Source organism: Aotus nancymaae, unplaced genomic scaffold (assembly GCF_030222135.1).
Source record: "Aotus nancymaae isolate 86718 unplaced genomic scaffold, 86718_ANA_hifiasm-v0.15.2.pri h1tg000092l, whole genome shotgun sequence".
Classification (NCBI taxonomy): domain Eukaryota; kingdom Metazoa; phylum Chordata; class Mammalia; order Primates; family Aotidae; genus Aotus; species Aotus nancymaae.
In genome coordinates, this window is record NW_026988507.1 from 12,990,898 (window position 1) to 13,006,351 (window position 15,454).

The 15,454-nt window shown below is 39.3% G+C and overlaps 1 protein-coding gene across 2 annotated transcripts in view; it reads right to left on the minus strand.

Annotated features, from left to right (window-relative positions):
- Positions 1-365: 365 nt before the first annotated feature.
- FGD4 (FYVE, RhoGEF and PH domain containing 4) overlaps positions 366-15,454 on the minus strand; it is a 165,347-nt gene continuing 150,258 nt past the window's right edge. For both annotated transcript variants that reach the window (XM_021673787.2, XM_021673785.2), the window contains exons 15-17: positions 11,217-11,357; positions 7,934-8,074; positions 366-6,462 (exon numbers count right to left, since the gene is read on the minus strand). In XM_021673787.2, the coding sequence (XP_021529462.2) occupies positions 6,205-6,462; positions 7,934-8,074; positions 11,217-11,357 (540 nt within the window). In that variant the 3' untranslated portion in view covers positions 366-6,204. The remainder of the gene's footprint in view (positions 6,463-7,933; positions 8,075-11,216; positions 11,358-15,454) is intronic.

A 15,454-nucleotide genomic window follows, 5' to 3' on the forward strand; every position in this document is an offset into this window, starting at 1 on the left:
GTAGCTGGGATTACAGGAAAGCGCCACCGTGCCCAGCTAATTTTTTGTATTTTTAGTAGAGACGGGGTTTCACCATGTTGACCAGGATGGTCTGGATCTCTTGACCTCGTGATCCACCCGCCTCGGCCTCCCAAAGTGCTGGGATTACAGGCATGAGCCACCGCGCCCAGCCCAGAAGCCACTATTTCTACAGTTGGAGAACCTTGAGTCTGTCATAAACTTTATTCTTTTTTTTTTTGGCAGAGGGTAGGTTGGAGGTAGGAGTATCAGTACCCTACCGGAGTAACTTTCCTGAGTAGGCAACTGAAATAATTGTGAATCGAACATGTATAATCGTAGCTGAAATAACATGGAAAGCTTTGGAATTATTTTAAGGATGTGTTTATTTACAAGATACAAATGTTTAATATTTAATAGGAATTAAAGTGCTTAATTTTACAATGTTTCCAATTATCTGCTTTTATGACCAAATATACATATGTTACACAATATCTACATTATCTGCAAGTATTTTACATTCATATAGCTAGAAAAGAAAAATGACTTGTGTATACTTTCACACTGGAGTCAACTGTTAAATTCCAATAACATACATTCTCAAACTTAGCAGTCAAGGATTCAAAAGAAAAATCCAGATACGCTTATTTTATTTTTTTGAGTCAAAGTCTCACTCTTTTGCCCAGGCTGGAGTGCAGTGGCACAATCTTGGCTCACTGCAACCTCCGTCTCACTGGTTCAAGCGATTCTACTGCCTCAGCCTCTCAAGTAGCTAGGATTACAGGCGTGTGCCATGACACCGGGCTGGCTTTTATATTTTTAGTAGAGACAGGGTTTTGCCATGTTGGCCAGGCTGGTCTCGAACTCCTGACCTCAGGTGATCCACCCGCCTTGACCTCCCAAAGTGCTGGGATTCCAGGTGTGAGCCACCGCGCCTGGCCCGGATATGCTCATTTTAATTTTTTTTAGTAAAGACAGGATTTCACCATGTTGGCCAGGCTGCTTTTGAACTCCTGACTTCAAGTGATCTGCCCTTCTTGGCCTCCCAAGTGCTGGGATTACAGGCATGAGCCACTATGCCTGGCCTATGCTTATTTTAAAATGGCAATTGTCACTCACAAAATGAAATGCTAGTTTGGTTAAAAAAAAAAAGTCTTATATACAGACATGACTGTTTTGCTCATGAAGAGAACCCGCCCCCCAAGTGATACATTCCAATATCCACATACTCTGTAATATATAATGCGATTCTCTTATAATGGTCCCCACAGACTAGTTTCTTCCCAAACCTATATTTCACCATGTATTTGGTATTCACTTATTAAAATATGATATGAGATTTCTTGATTTAAGTTTTTCCACTAAAACTACCACAATGAATTTTAGGAAAAGGGGTTGACCATCATACCCAGTGACCCCAACAAGTTAAAAACTATCTTGTAGAAGCCATGTGCTATTTCATCTCACAAAACACGAAAAGATACTGCATTCTGCGAAGTGCTCAGTCCAGAAAGTAGAAGACCATGATTGACTTCAGATTTTTTTTTTGCCTTAGTAAACAGTACAGAAAGTGATCTGAGAATGAAATTATCTTTTAAAAGCCCAAAAGACTCAAAAAAAATAAAGTTCTGGTTGAGTAAAAAGAAAAAAAAAGCCCAAAAGACAAAAAGAATAACAAGATCGATAGTCTATAATTTACAGGCCAAGGTGAAAACCTGGGTGCAACGGATCCCATCAGCATGTAATTACATAGATTTATATTTTATATCCCTTCTGCAGTTAAAATAGTTCCTCTTATCTTAAAACACATCGCTGTGGTCCGGAGACCAGCAGCCTCTTCTCGGCTCTCTTCATTCTTGCTTGTTTCGGTTTCTTATCTAATTCCTCTCTGCCCTATCTGTAATGAAAGCAAAGTTATCTTCTCATGACTACATGATTAAGGGGCATATATAAGGATGAATTATACGTAAAGATCCACGTAAATAATTTATGTTAAAATATTTAAGTTAAACAATTTCGATAGAAAAACTTCATTTCTATGGAAAGACAGAATTGCAAATCAACAGTGTTTTTACATATATACAAATATGTATAAATTCACAGAAAGGGTTTTTTAAGTTGACCTAGTGGTCTTTATGTATCATAGTCATTTTCTAAAGCTGAGAATCTATAGTAGATAATAGTATGAAAATAACATGTAGTTTGATTCTAATAAAATTGTTAAGAATGAGGAAGCAACACGATGTCAACACAGGCCGAAGAACAGGAACCGGCCGGCCACAGTTCATATGCTAATACATTCTTGGAGAATACAAAATTTAAGAATGAAAACATTAAGACATTCTTGCCTTTTGAGTTAATTTTAGCTTATAAATATCATGTGCTTAATCTTGGACCCACAAACATAAACATCATGTGATACAGGAAATCTTCGTGAATCTACTCTGCATCAGGGCAAAGACACCTGTAAAAACTAACGCGCTTGTTCCCTAGAAGTTTACTTGCTCCTGTTGGTGCTTGTATCTAGTCCAGAAAGATCATCAGAAATTTATCACAGACAATATGCTCAGATTAAGAACTTAAGGCTTTGAATATAACCAGAAAACAAACAAAAGCAACCACCCTGTTTCCAAAAAGTAGGGACGAGGAAAAGTGAAACAGAACTGTGAACTCACAAAAGTATTTCTGGTAAAAGTTTTTAGAAGGCATCAGAGAATCTTTAACGACCTGCAGTACCACAAACTATCGCTTTCTTTATACATTTACAACTAGAACAAGTGCTCTTAAAAAAAATCCAAATGTGTGTGTGTATATATGGGGAAAGGGTACATTTAAAAGGTTAGTTTCTGTAAAAAGTTTGATAATTTTTTTAAAAAATTGGGGTAAGTCACCTAGTGAAGATAAGTACACAAACCTGATGTCAAATTAAACTTCACGGAAAACAAAATGTGCTTTGTCTATCCATTTCCTGATAGTTATTTAAAATCTAAGGAATGATGCCCCTTCCCATTTCCCTTCTTTATATTCCACAATTTGAATTACCATAACACATCTAGAAAGCTAATAATTCTCTACGTCCTTGTGGTAAGGGGCATTCATATTAAATTTTCAGTATAAAGCCATACCCTGAAGAGTTTTATTGCTTGCATACATGATGACACTGTGGATGCCATTATTACAAAAGTGGCTGGTGTTTTTTCTTATCAAGCCCCACTTAAAACCGAGATAAAAGTCTGCACTATATTTCACACTTAACATGCCAAATGGTAGACTTTCAACAAAAGCAGAATTTAAGCTTAAAGTATTGGAATGTTTTGTAATGAACAGCAATTTTGTAAGTTTGGAGGAAGGGCACTTTAAAGAAAAGATGACTTGGAAAGCACCAAGTGAGTGAAAACAGAGAATTAAGACCCACAGGGAATGCTGCTCTTAATGGGAAAGCAACTAATGATTTGTTTAGGCTCAGTTTGTCATGGCTGCTCAAATATCTTGGAAAGGAAAAGGTATTGATTATTCTCACCATCAGTCACATTTTGAGGTCTTTTGGTTGAATTGTTTAATAAATGGCTAAGAGTATTCCTTTACCTCTCTTTGAGTAAAACATCAGTGATTCTTTAATAAGAGAGAAGCGGGTAAGGCTGTTTCACTGCTTCTCTTTGTGTTTAGCTGAAGAATGTGGGGTGGAAACTGAATAGGGTGATCGGAAAATCGGAAATTCTCTTCTATTACTAATGATTCTTATTTAAAAATTAAAGATAGCCAGGCACAGTGGCTCACGCCTGTAATCCCAGCACTTTGGGAGGCCGAGGCAGGCGGATCACGAGGTCAGGAGATCAAGACCATCCTGGCTAACACAGTGAAACCCCATCTCTACTAAAAAAAAAAAAAATTAGCCAGGCCTGGTGGCACACGCCTGTAGTCCCAGCTACTCAGGAGGCTGAGGCAGGAGAATTGCTTGAACTCAGGAGGCAGAGGTTGCAGTGAGCTGAGATCGAGCCATTGCACTCCAACCTGGGTGACAAAGTGAGACTCTGTCTCAAAAACAAAACAAAAAAAACAAAAATAAAAGCAAAATCAAAGATAATGACTGTTAAGAGCATGATAATAAACATTATCTTTACGTGAATATTCTTTCAATGATCTAAGTTAAATAGCATTGATACTTATTGAGCCAAAACTGAAGTGTGTTTGTGTTACTTCTGTAGGAAAAGTGTAGTCTTCTTGCTTTTAAAAATAGTTTTCAAAAATAATCTGACTCATAAATCTTCCCACTGGCCCACACATTACCATTGTTCTGTCCACACTTACAAAAGTCATCTTCCCCTGCTCATCATTCTGTATTTCCATTGCTTCTCTTTTCTTAAGAAAACCAAAGCATCATTTATAGCTATAATTTTCTAAGAAAGCACTCTGAGTATATATCACACACACGCACCATTGGCCATTAAAAAAGAGAAGCAATGTAAAATTTCTTTCAGTCTCTCTCTGATTTAATAGGGCCGAAGAAGCTACTTTTATCTCTTTCTGGCTCCATGTATTTGGTTTAATGTTAATGATCATGGCTGATATTCCTTTTACGGAGGAAGGGAACCTAATTATGTCAGCAATAATTGGTTCACTTGCTCCTATGGGGTGGAAAAAATAAGATATTTCTTAAAGTAACAAGGCCTGAGTAAATGTGTGGCAGTCTCAAATTCTATTCTACCTCTAAGGTGTAATTCTTACATACTAAAGATAGTGGGGTCATTCTTAGAGATTTCTAGCAGACTGGTGCATTAAAAAGTGAGAATGTTTGAGGTATGACAATATAAAAAAAAGTTTAATTTGAGAAAAGGATTAAGTTAAATAGTAAACTTAGTGTGAGATTTTAATCAGAGGTACAACAGAGCATAGACCAGCCTTCATGACAAGGAATCATGTGACCAGCCCCTGCCCAAACAGGGGTTATCGCATGTGGATTTTGTTTCATTCTGACAAAGGAATAGGCCCACACAGATCTTAAGTGTTCAGTATATAGAGAGTCCTCATTTAACCATGCTTGACTACCTTATGGAAAAGAAAAACATTACAATGAACATGGTTTCCACGTATCCTAGTTCTGTAAAAGGGTCAGGTGTCTCCTAAAGTCCGGGTTTTGGTGAACATTTCTGTACATGCTGATGTTAACTACTGCAACAATTTTAGGATCATAAAAGGTAAAACAACCTATGTGACTTTGTCCCAGTGACTGAAATGCACTTTAATCTTAAAATAATCAAGACCGAAGCTTATAACTGAACCCTCATCTTATATTAATAGCACCTTCTAAGAGAGGCACTGTTTTAAATAGGCACAGAAACAAAAAAATGGTACTTTAAAAGTACTGTTGGAATTCACAAATATATCCCATGCCACATAAATTACCACTTATTATAAAAATATCAATACCTTCAAATGCCAATCAGTTAAACATAAATCACTAAAACATTTCTTCAGCTTAGAACATTGCTCAATTCCAAGATAAAACATGCTTTATATTTAAAAAATAAATTAGAAATGAATGTGAACCCAAAGCTAAAGAGAAAAGCATGTATAGTATATATATATATATATATATTTTTAATACTATATATACATAATTACTATATACTTAAGATATTCTTAGAAGTATTTCTACAAAACAAGTTCTCTTCATAAATCAAAAATCTGAACACCAACAGTTGTCCTTTTTGTTTTAAAAGAACAGACATCATTTATGCAGCTAGAGATTTATAAACTAAATTAAGTAAGTTAATACAATAGCCTAAACTGTCCCTGTATTTTTCACCGTGGATCTATTTTGGCAACATGGAGGTATATCTTTCAAACTGTTACAGGTCCTACGTGTGAAAGAGAAGACGACGTTAAAGGATTTCTTAAATGAAAGTGCTCATTCTAACCTGACGGTGACAGAATCAATTGATACCATTTCTTCAAGACAAAAAAGCACATATTCAAGGAATAGCTCAAAAAATGATCCAGTTTTCACATTATTTCAAAACTTTATCTGTAGAATGACTCTGTACACTGCTTTCACTAGGAGTACATAAACATAGGAAAATTGTCCTCAAATGATGCATTTATGAGCCTGTATTCTTCAACATAAAGTGCTAGCAGATGAGTAAGAAGAGCTGGGAATGTCTTGAGCTTTACGTCTTGAGACCGCACTATGGCTGGTCCTGGATGAGTTCAGCATTCTGATTTTTTCTTAGGTTCAGGATGATCATCCAAGGTGCCTGGATGCTCATTTGGACCATCTGGTGTCTCACCTGTGACAGCTACAAGGATGACTTTCAGCCACTTATGCTTCAGTTCCTCGCTGTCTGCAGCAAAGCTGTGCACAGACTTAGACTGGGTCAGTTTGAAACTGTGTGGCAGGTCTGCACTCCGTGGCATGTCATCTACCACATAGCCCAGAAGTGGAATGGTGGCCTGAGCTCTGACGTCCTAAAGAAAAAACACCAGACGTTAAAAGCCAGAGATATATTTGCTTGCTAAGTGTGTCCCTTGTTGCTACTAAACCTTTCTTCCCACCACTGTCCCAAACAGACTCAAACAGTGAGTTCTCCCTGGGTACAGCGGATAATCCCGTTGCTTAGTACAGAGCCTGTACGTGAGGCCACTGATAACGTTAGCTGAATGAATGAGAGCTGACACCCACATCGACTAGGACTCAGAGACACTAAACCCTCCTCTCTGTGAAAGAGCCCGTTCAACTCTTCATTCGGTGAAAAGGGAAAGAAAACAATCACCATCACGCTGTATTAAACCAGCAAACATTAATGATGATCTCATTACTAAAGGCAGTTTTATTTGGTGATTCGTTCATTCCCTCATCAACTTATTTATGCACATGGAAAGCTTATAGGAAAAGCAGTAAAGGAGAATAAGCTATATAGCCTGTCATTTTAAGTCTATTTTCAAAATAAAATAATTTTTACCCGCCCTTAATATACAGAAGAAAATACAACAGGTATATTTAAATTTTTTATATTTTCAGAGTAAACGCATAACTGGTTTAAGTGCTGTACGTTTGATTCTTCAAGCACAACAGAATCATAGGACCTGGTGCTGCTCTTCTTAGAAGCTAAACCTGCATATCATTTTTCCCATAGATTTAGCTCAGATCCATATACATGGGATTCTTAAAACAGCTGTTACTGAATGATAATACAAGATTGATTTTAAGTTACCCGTCCTCTCAAACTTCTTTTTCAGATATCTATCCATTAAGCAACAAATAAAATAAAAAACAAAATTGGCTGAGCGTGGTGGCTGATGCCTGAATTCCCAGCACTTTGGGAGGCCAAGGTGGGTGAATCACCTGAGGCCAGGAGTTTGAGAGCAGCCTGATCAACATGGCGAAACCCCGTCTCTACTAAAAATGTAAAAATTAGCCAGATGTGGTGGCGAGCGCCTGTAATTTCATCTACTCAGAAGGCTGAGGCAGGAGAATCACTTGAACCCGGGAGGCGGAGGGTGTAGTGAGCCAAGATCATGCCACTACACTCCAGCCTGGGCAACATGAGTGAAACTCCATCACACACACACACACACACACACACACACACAACAAAAACAACAACAAAATCAAAGAGTCTTTTCTTAATGTTTCCTGTCATTCCAAAGGCTTGTTTCCCCATCTTGCTTCCCCTCCTCTTCATACTCATTCCTAATTCAATTCATCTTTTCCCAAACCCATTGAAGGAGAGAAGAAAGGGATAGACAATCCAGATTGAAGAAAATATGGGCTATAAAATGAATCCATCAGCTTAAACAACAAACTTGAACTTTACTCATTATTCTTCAATTTTAATGAAACAGTGAAACTCTTGCTCTACAGATTTTGAGTCCACCGTCCACTCGCTCCCCCTGCCCCCAAGGGCATCTGTCCCCCCAGACAGAGGTGCTTAGATACCTGGGGGGCACCGTACAGGTAGAGCACAAGGGGGTCTTGCTTGGGGATCACACACCAAGCTTTCTGCCAAGGCTTCGACTTCTCCATATACTGAAGGAAGCTGCACACCACACTATTTCCAGATACTTCTGCCGATTCAATCTAGAAAAATATAATGGAAAGAGAGAGAATGAACACATAACGAACTAGGTAAAGAAGTCATTCAACTAAAGGGAAATATTCACAAAGTACGTGTTTATATAAAATGTCTCCCTGGACTATCCAAAAAAGATTCATTTGCAATTACTGTTAAAACGTTTTAACATGGAAAATATTGAAGCCAATTTTAGCTCTTTGTATAACTAGACCTTGATTTTAAAGTGTTAAATATTTATTGACTGCTTATTATGTAAGCACTTTTCTTAGCTCAATACACATATTATTTCATTTAATCCTCACATCAACACGGAGAAGTTAATATTTTCATTTTCTCTGAGGCTCAGAGTTTAAATAGCTTTCCCAAGATCACACATTGGCATGCTGGGATTTCAACCTAGACAGTCTGGATCCAGAGCCTGAACTCTGATCCTCTGTCTCAGCCTCCCAAGTAGCTGGGAGATAATTTTTACATTTTTTTGTAGAGACAGGCTTTTACTATATTGCCCACACTGGTCTTGAAGTCCTGGCCTCCTGCCTTGGCCTCCTAAAGTGCTGGGATCACAGGCATGAGTCACCGTGCCCAAACCAGAGCCTGAATTTGTAATGACAATGCTATACCTACTTCAGCTAAGAGACAATATGATAGCAAAAAGGCAAATAGCAACCAGCAATCTCTGTTTGAGTACATCGAATTAAAAACTTTTTCAGTGCAATCAATTTTTGTAGAGTGATACGGTTAGGCCTTGTGTCCCCAGCCAAATCTCATCTTGCATTGTAATCCCCATAATCCCCATGTGTCAAGGGAGAGGTGGGGGGAGGGGGCAGTATCCTCCATGCTGTTCTCATGATCGTGAGTTCTCATGATCGAGATCTGATGGTTTCATAAGTGTCTGACAATCCTTCCTTCATATACTTGCTCACTCTCATTTGCCACCATGTAAGATGTGCCTCTTCTCCTTTTGCCATGATTGTAAATTTCCTGAGGCCTCCCTAGCCATGTGGAACTGTGAGTCAATTAAACCTCTTTTATTTATAAATTACCTGGTCTTGGGTATGTCTTTATAGCAGTATGAGAACAGACTAATACACAGAGCCACTTAATTTTTCTGCTTTGCCTCGTAATATAAAAATTGTTGGTTAAAAGGCCAGGTGCGGTGGCTCACCCATGTAATCGCTGCACTTTGGGAGGCAAAGGCAGGTGGATCACTTGAGGTCAAGAGTTCAAGACTAGCCTGGGCAACATAGCGAAACCCTGTCTCTACTTAAAAAACAAACAAACAAACAAAAAATTAGCCAGGTGTGGTGGCACACATCTGTAATCCCAGTTACTCAGGAGGCTGAGGCATGAGAATTGCTTGGACTGGGGAGGCACGGGTTGAGGTAAGTCGAGATCACACCACTGCACTCCAGCCTGGGCAACAGATCGAGTCTGTCAAAAAAAAAAAAAAAAGGCTAAAAAAGGGAACAAAACCATTTAACGAAATAATAGTTTTTGTTATATACCTTATGGAAACTAACTGGTTTGCTTCTATTTTCTATTTTCTGTCTCTGAAATCCTTCAGGTAGTGCTACTCAGTGTTATCCATGCTGGTCTCCAGGTCTGCAAATGGTTTTGTTACCAGTTTCAGGTAATTACACAAAGTAAGAGAAAGTATCACACTTTTATAACCATTTGAATTTGTGATGATACCCAAGTGCGTTATTGTGTATTTTACAAAAACACTGATCTGTGATAGTCTGGGGAAAAAAAAAAACTGATGCTTCATCAGAGAAGGGTTTTTTTTTTTGAGATGGAGTTTAGCTCTTGTCACCCAGGCTGGAGTGCTATAGCACAATCTTGGGTCACTGCAACCTCTGCCTCCCAGGTTCAAGCAATTCTCCTGCCTCAGCCTCCCCAGTAGCTGGGATTACAGGCATGCACCACCATGCCCAGATAATTTTTTGTATTTTTAGTAGAGATGGGGTTTCACCATGTTGGTCAGGCTGGTCTTGAACTCCTGACCCCAAGTGATCCACCCGCCTTGGCCTTGGTGCTGCAATTACAGACATGAACCACCACACCTGGCTACAGTTTTCTAAGCAGCACTTGTCAGCAAATGACAGCCCACAAGCCAAATCCAGCCCACCACTTGTTTTTGTGTGGCCCATGAGCCAGGGAACATTTTTACACACGATCATTTACAATCAATTTGATGATAGAGAACACTAACTTTGGATTCTAATTAAGGGAAAGGTTATCCTCCCTCAAATAATTCCATTCTTATTAGTAGATCCGTATTATTAATTCAGATAAGCTACGTTATAGTTCCCAGGCTTCTGAATCTTTTCTAGAAACTGAGTCAAATTAACTTGGGAGACACTTCAATAAAATTTCAATGCAGTTATCAGAGTATGTCACTGGCTATTAAATGACCGTAATAAACTAGATATTTTACTGTAATAAGTTGCAAGAGTCTGTCCAGTAATAGTACTTTTATCTAAAGTGGTTTGTAAAGCCAATATGATGAAATTGAGACCAAAACCTTTCCTTTATAGAAAATATACCACAATAATTTGGGTATTAGAAGAGATGCCAATTAATACCGAAATATTTGGCTATAGCTACTGCCACAAAAATCAATGTATTTAATTCTTAAATGCATGTTGGTTTAAATAGCAGTCCCTCTTTTCTATGGGACTCCCAAAAGTCAGTATATTAGAACAAAAGCATAAATCTTGCTCATTATACAAATTGTTAAATACTCAAAGAAATAACAAAACACATTATTTGTACTCCTCATAGCTAACAGGATTCTGTTTCTTCTATAAAAGTCTAGGCTGGGCGTGGTGGCTCATGCCTGTAATCCCACCACTTTGGGAGGCCAAGGTGGGCAGATCACCTGAAGTCAGGAGTTTGAGACCAACCTGGCCAACATGGGGAAACCCCATCTGTACTAAAAATACAAAAATTAGCTGGGCATGGTGGCACAGGCTGGTAATCCCAGCTACCTGGGAGGTTGAGGTGGGAGAATCGCTTGAACCAAGGAGGTGGAGGTTGCAGCAAGCTGAGATCATGTCACTGCACTCCAGCCTGGGTGACAGAGCAAGACTCCATCGCAAAAAAGAAAAAAAATCTAAAAAAGATCCAATATTTGATATTTCTTACCTCTAAAATTCCTTTCCTTTTCTTTTCTTCACTGTCTGTGAATCCACTTATGATTTGATAACAGTCTTTACAAACTTTGTTCAATTTACCACCATCATATTCAAGTTGAGCTTTGTAGTCAGAGCATTTCCAACAAACCACCTTAAATTTAAAAGAAAAATGAACAGTAATCATATTTAAAGGATACAATTTAAGCAGTAATCAGTTACAGGTAATAATGAATGAGAAAATGTTAAGCATAGAAGGCAGACTTTTGTTAGAAAAGGAACATCCTTATAAACACTAGACGTAGGGTGTTTCGACCGTGTTTGGGACGAGCTCTGCTCACTCACCTTTCTTTTCCTGGCCTTTAAAGGTAGAAGGCCCTCAAAGGCTTAGTCTAGACCTTGCCTCTTCATACTTTGAATGTTCGTCAATATGCTCTCCAAACTGCTCACGACCCTCCCTGGTCTCAGTCCACCCAAACCCCTCCTCCCAACCCGGTCTCCTCTCAGTCTTCTCTATTGCAGGAAATGGGGCAGTCACACAACTGGTCCTGTGTCTGACACACAGGAGTCATCCCCAAAACCTCTTTCGATCTCACCCAAAGATTTTATATTTTACAAAGTCCCACTGATTATACTTTCTAAATATTTCTTCAGTCTATTTTTCCACAACTTCCTTATAACCACCCAAGTCCATTTCCAGGCCTCCACTCTTACACCTCCTCCAAGCTATAATATCTTCCAAACAGTGGAGTGATGCCCCTCTTAAAAATGCTCATCTGGGCTGGGTGCAATGGCTCATGCCTTTAATCCCAGCACTTCGGGAGGCCGAGGCAGGTGGATCATGAGGTCAGGAGATTGAGAACATCCTGGCCAACATGGTGAAACCCCAACTCTACTAAAAGTACAAAACTTAGCCAGGTGTGGTGGTATGCACCTGTAGTCCCATCTACTCAGGAGGCTAAGGCAGGAGAATCACTTGAACCCAGGAGGCGAAGGCTGCAGTGAGCCGAGGTCACGCCATAGCACTGCAGCCTGGGCGACAGAGCAAGACTCTGTCTAGGAAAAAAATAAAAATAAAAAATAATGCTAATCTGGTCAAGTGTGGTAGCTCCTGTAATCCCAGCACTTTGGGAGGCCAAGAAGGGCAGATTGCCAGTCCAGGAGTTCCAGACCAGCCTAGGTGGAGCTCATGCTCCTGCATTCCATCCTGGGTGACAGAGTAAGACCCAGTCTCAAAAAAAAAAAAAAAAAAAAAAAAAGCTACTCTGATTTATTCCTTCTCTATTTAAAATCCTTCACTCTTTCCTTTGTTCTTGGCTAAAGAACCAATTCTTAATCATGGCCTACAAAGTCCTGCATAATTTGCCTTCTTTCTGGTCTTTCTGGGCTGTGTCCTCAGTGACACTGGCTTCTTACAGTTCCCAAAGGCCATGCTCCCTGCCTCTCTCCTCTCTGCTTCACTGAGTTAACTTTTGGTTTCCCTTCAGATGTTGGCTCAAATTCCACTTCCTCAATGAGGACTCCTCCAAATCCCAGAACACGGCATGTCTCCTGTCAGTGTTCCCTGCATTTTCTTTCATAGCGATGATTACAGCTTTTAATTTTATTGTTGTATGATTATTTCATTGTTTATCTCACTTACAGGGCTGTAAGCTCCAAGAGAGACTGTCTTTGAATATTTTGCTCAACAGACACATAATAAACATTCACAGACTGCCAATAAATGAATGAATATGATGCAAATGTGTATTTCTTAGGGATCACTTTTTTCTATTATAGGATTTGTTTAAAATCTTCCAGTTTAATATCTTCTTGCTTTTATAGAAGTATATTTCCCCTCAATTTACAGTCGACAAACTGTATTAAAGAAAATATATCACTCAAATTTTTATTGTAGGTTTATAGCATTTAAAATTCAAGATAAAAATGGTCTACTGTTTGCTCATAATTACAATGAAGTTACTCTGGGATTTAGAATTAGACATACTTCTATCTGCAAACTCATACAATGCATTTTATTTATTTTCACATCATAGCATAGTATTTTGACAATGCACATGCAAACACTTTTTTTGTTTATTGAAAGCAAGTATGCCAATATTGGAAATCATTTCAAGCAAACTTAATGATAGATTTTTAAAAGTCTTATCCTGATAAAAAAAGCTGTTTGCTGTCAATTTAATTTTGATCACAAAACTACCTTCTTGAGTCAAAAATAAGTCTGAGGAAAACAGGAAGAATAAGCTAAAAAAACTATCAATCAGAATTGTTGCACTTAAGCACACAAATAATATATTAGCTCATGACACTGTAAAAAAAAAAAAAAAGCTACGGCCGGATGCAGTGGCTCATGCCTGTAATCTCAGCACTTTGGGAGGCCAAGGTGGGCGGATTGCCTGATCTCAGGAGTTCAAGACCAGCCTAGGCAACAGGGTGAAACCCTGTCTCTACTAAAATTAAAAAAAAAAAAATTAGCCAGGCATGGTGAAGTACATCCACAGTCCCAGCTACTCGGGAGGCTGAGGCAGGAGAATTTCAAGAACTTGGGAAGCAGAGGTTGCAGTGAGCCAAGATCACGTCACTGCACTCCAGCTTGGGTGACAGAGCCAGACTCCGTCTCAAAAAAAAAAAAAAAAAAAGCTACTTGCCAGGTGCAGTGGCTCACACCTGTTGTCTCAGCACTTTGGGAGGCCCATGAGGGTGGATCACAAGGTCAAGAGATTGAGACCATACTGGCCAACATGGTGAAACCCCGTCTCTACTAAAAATACAAAATTAGCCGGGTGTGATGGTATGCACCTATAGTCCCATCTACTCAGGAGGCTGAAGCAGGAGAATCACTTGAACCCAGGAGGCGGAGGCTGCAGTGAGCCGAGATCCTGCCACTGCACTCCAGCCTAGTGACAGAGCAAGACTCTGTCTAAAAAGAAAAAACATATATATATATATATGTACATACTCTGATTTATTCCTCCTCTATTTAAAATCCTCAGATCACCTCAGGTCCAGAGTTTGAGACCAGCCTGGCCAACACGGGGAAACCTCATCTCTACTAAAAATACAATTAACTGGGCATGGTGGTGCGGGCCTGTAATCTCAGCTACCTGGGAGTCTGAGGCAGGAGAATCATGTGACACTGTTCTCTGTGTCTCCCACTCCTTTTAGGAGAAAGGCTCCGATCTTTAAGTTGGTTTACGTCTCCCACTCCTTTTAGGAGAAAGGCTATGATCTTTAACTTGGTTTACAAAGCCCTCCAAAATTTGCCTCTCTCCAGCTTCATTCCATAGTTTCTTCCTCACTTTTCTGTATGACGGTCAGCTCAGTAGCTGACCAAACCATGATCTAATTATGTTAATATGTAGCATCGTTACATTTAAATATTAGCAATACTGTTATTAACTTATAATCAGAAACACACTTTTGGATAAGGAACTTGAAACTTCATAAACAGAGGAATTTATCAAGTATCAAAGATAAACAAAAACCAGAAAAATTGTAAGTTTTTATAGAAGTTCATATAACTTTTTTGTGTTTTATTTTTTTGAGATGAGGTCTTGCTCTGTCACCCAGGCTGGAGTGCAGAGGTGTGATCTTGGCTCACTGCAGCCTTGACCTCCCGAGCTCAAGCAATTCTCCCACCTGAGCCTCCTGAGTAGCTGGGACTACAGGCGTGTGCCACCGTGCCAGGCTAATTTTTGTATTTTTTGTAGAGACAGAGTTTCACCATGTTGCTCAGCTGGTCTCAAATTCCTGGCCTGAAGCAAGGGAGGCTCCTGCCTCAGCCTCCCTCCAGAGTGCATGGTGTGAGCTACCATGCTCAGCTGAAGTTTAGGTAACTTTAGGATATAGAAAGACTATGTAAAGAGTCATAATGAAACATATAACCATTATTAAATATGTTTTTGACTCCTGCTGCCGTCGGTATGACAGATAACTCTGAGAAGAATTTTGCTATAATACAACTGGATCCCGGACAAAATACAGCAAATAATTGTAATTTTTCACTTCTTCACACTGAAGTAAGAGAACTCTCCAAGGCCCCCAAACCCAGCGAACAAACAAAACGACAGACACACAGTCAGCTGAGGTTGTAATGGTGGATGAACAGAGCAAACAAAGCTTGGGCTGGGCAGTGCTAGGATTAGGAGACAGTCCACGGGGCCTGGAGGCCACGGGAGAACTGACCCAGAGACTCGGTCATTATGCCAAAACTTACAAAAGGAAGATAATGAAGCATTAACCAAATACAAG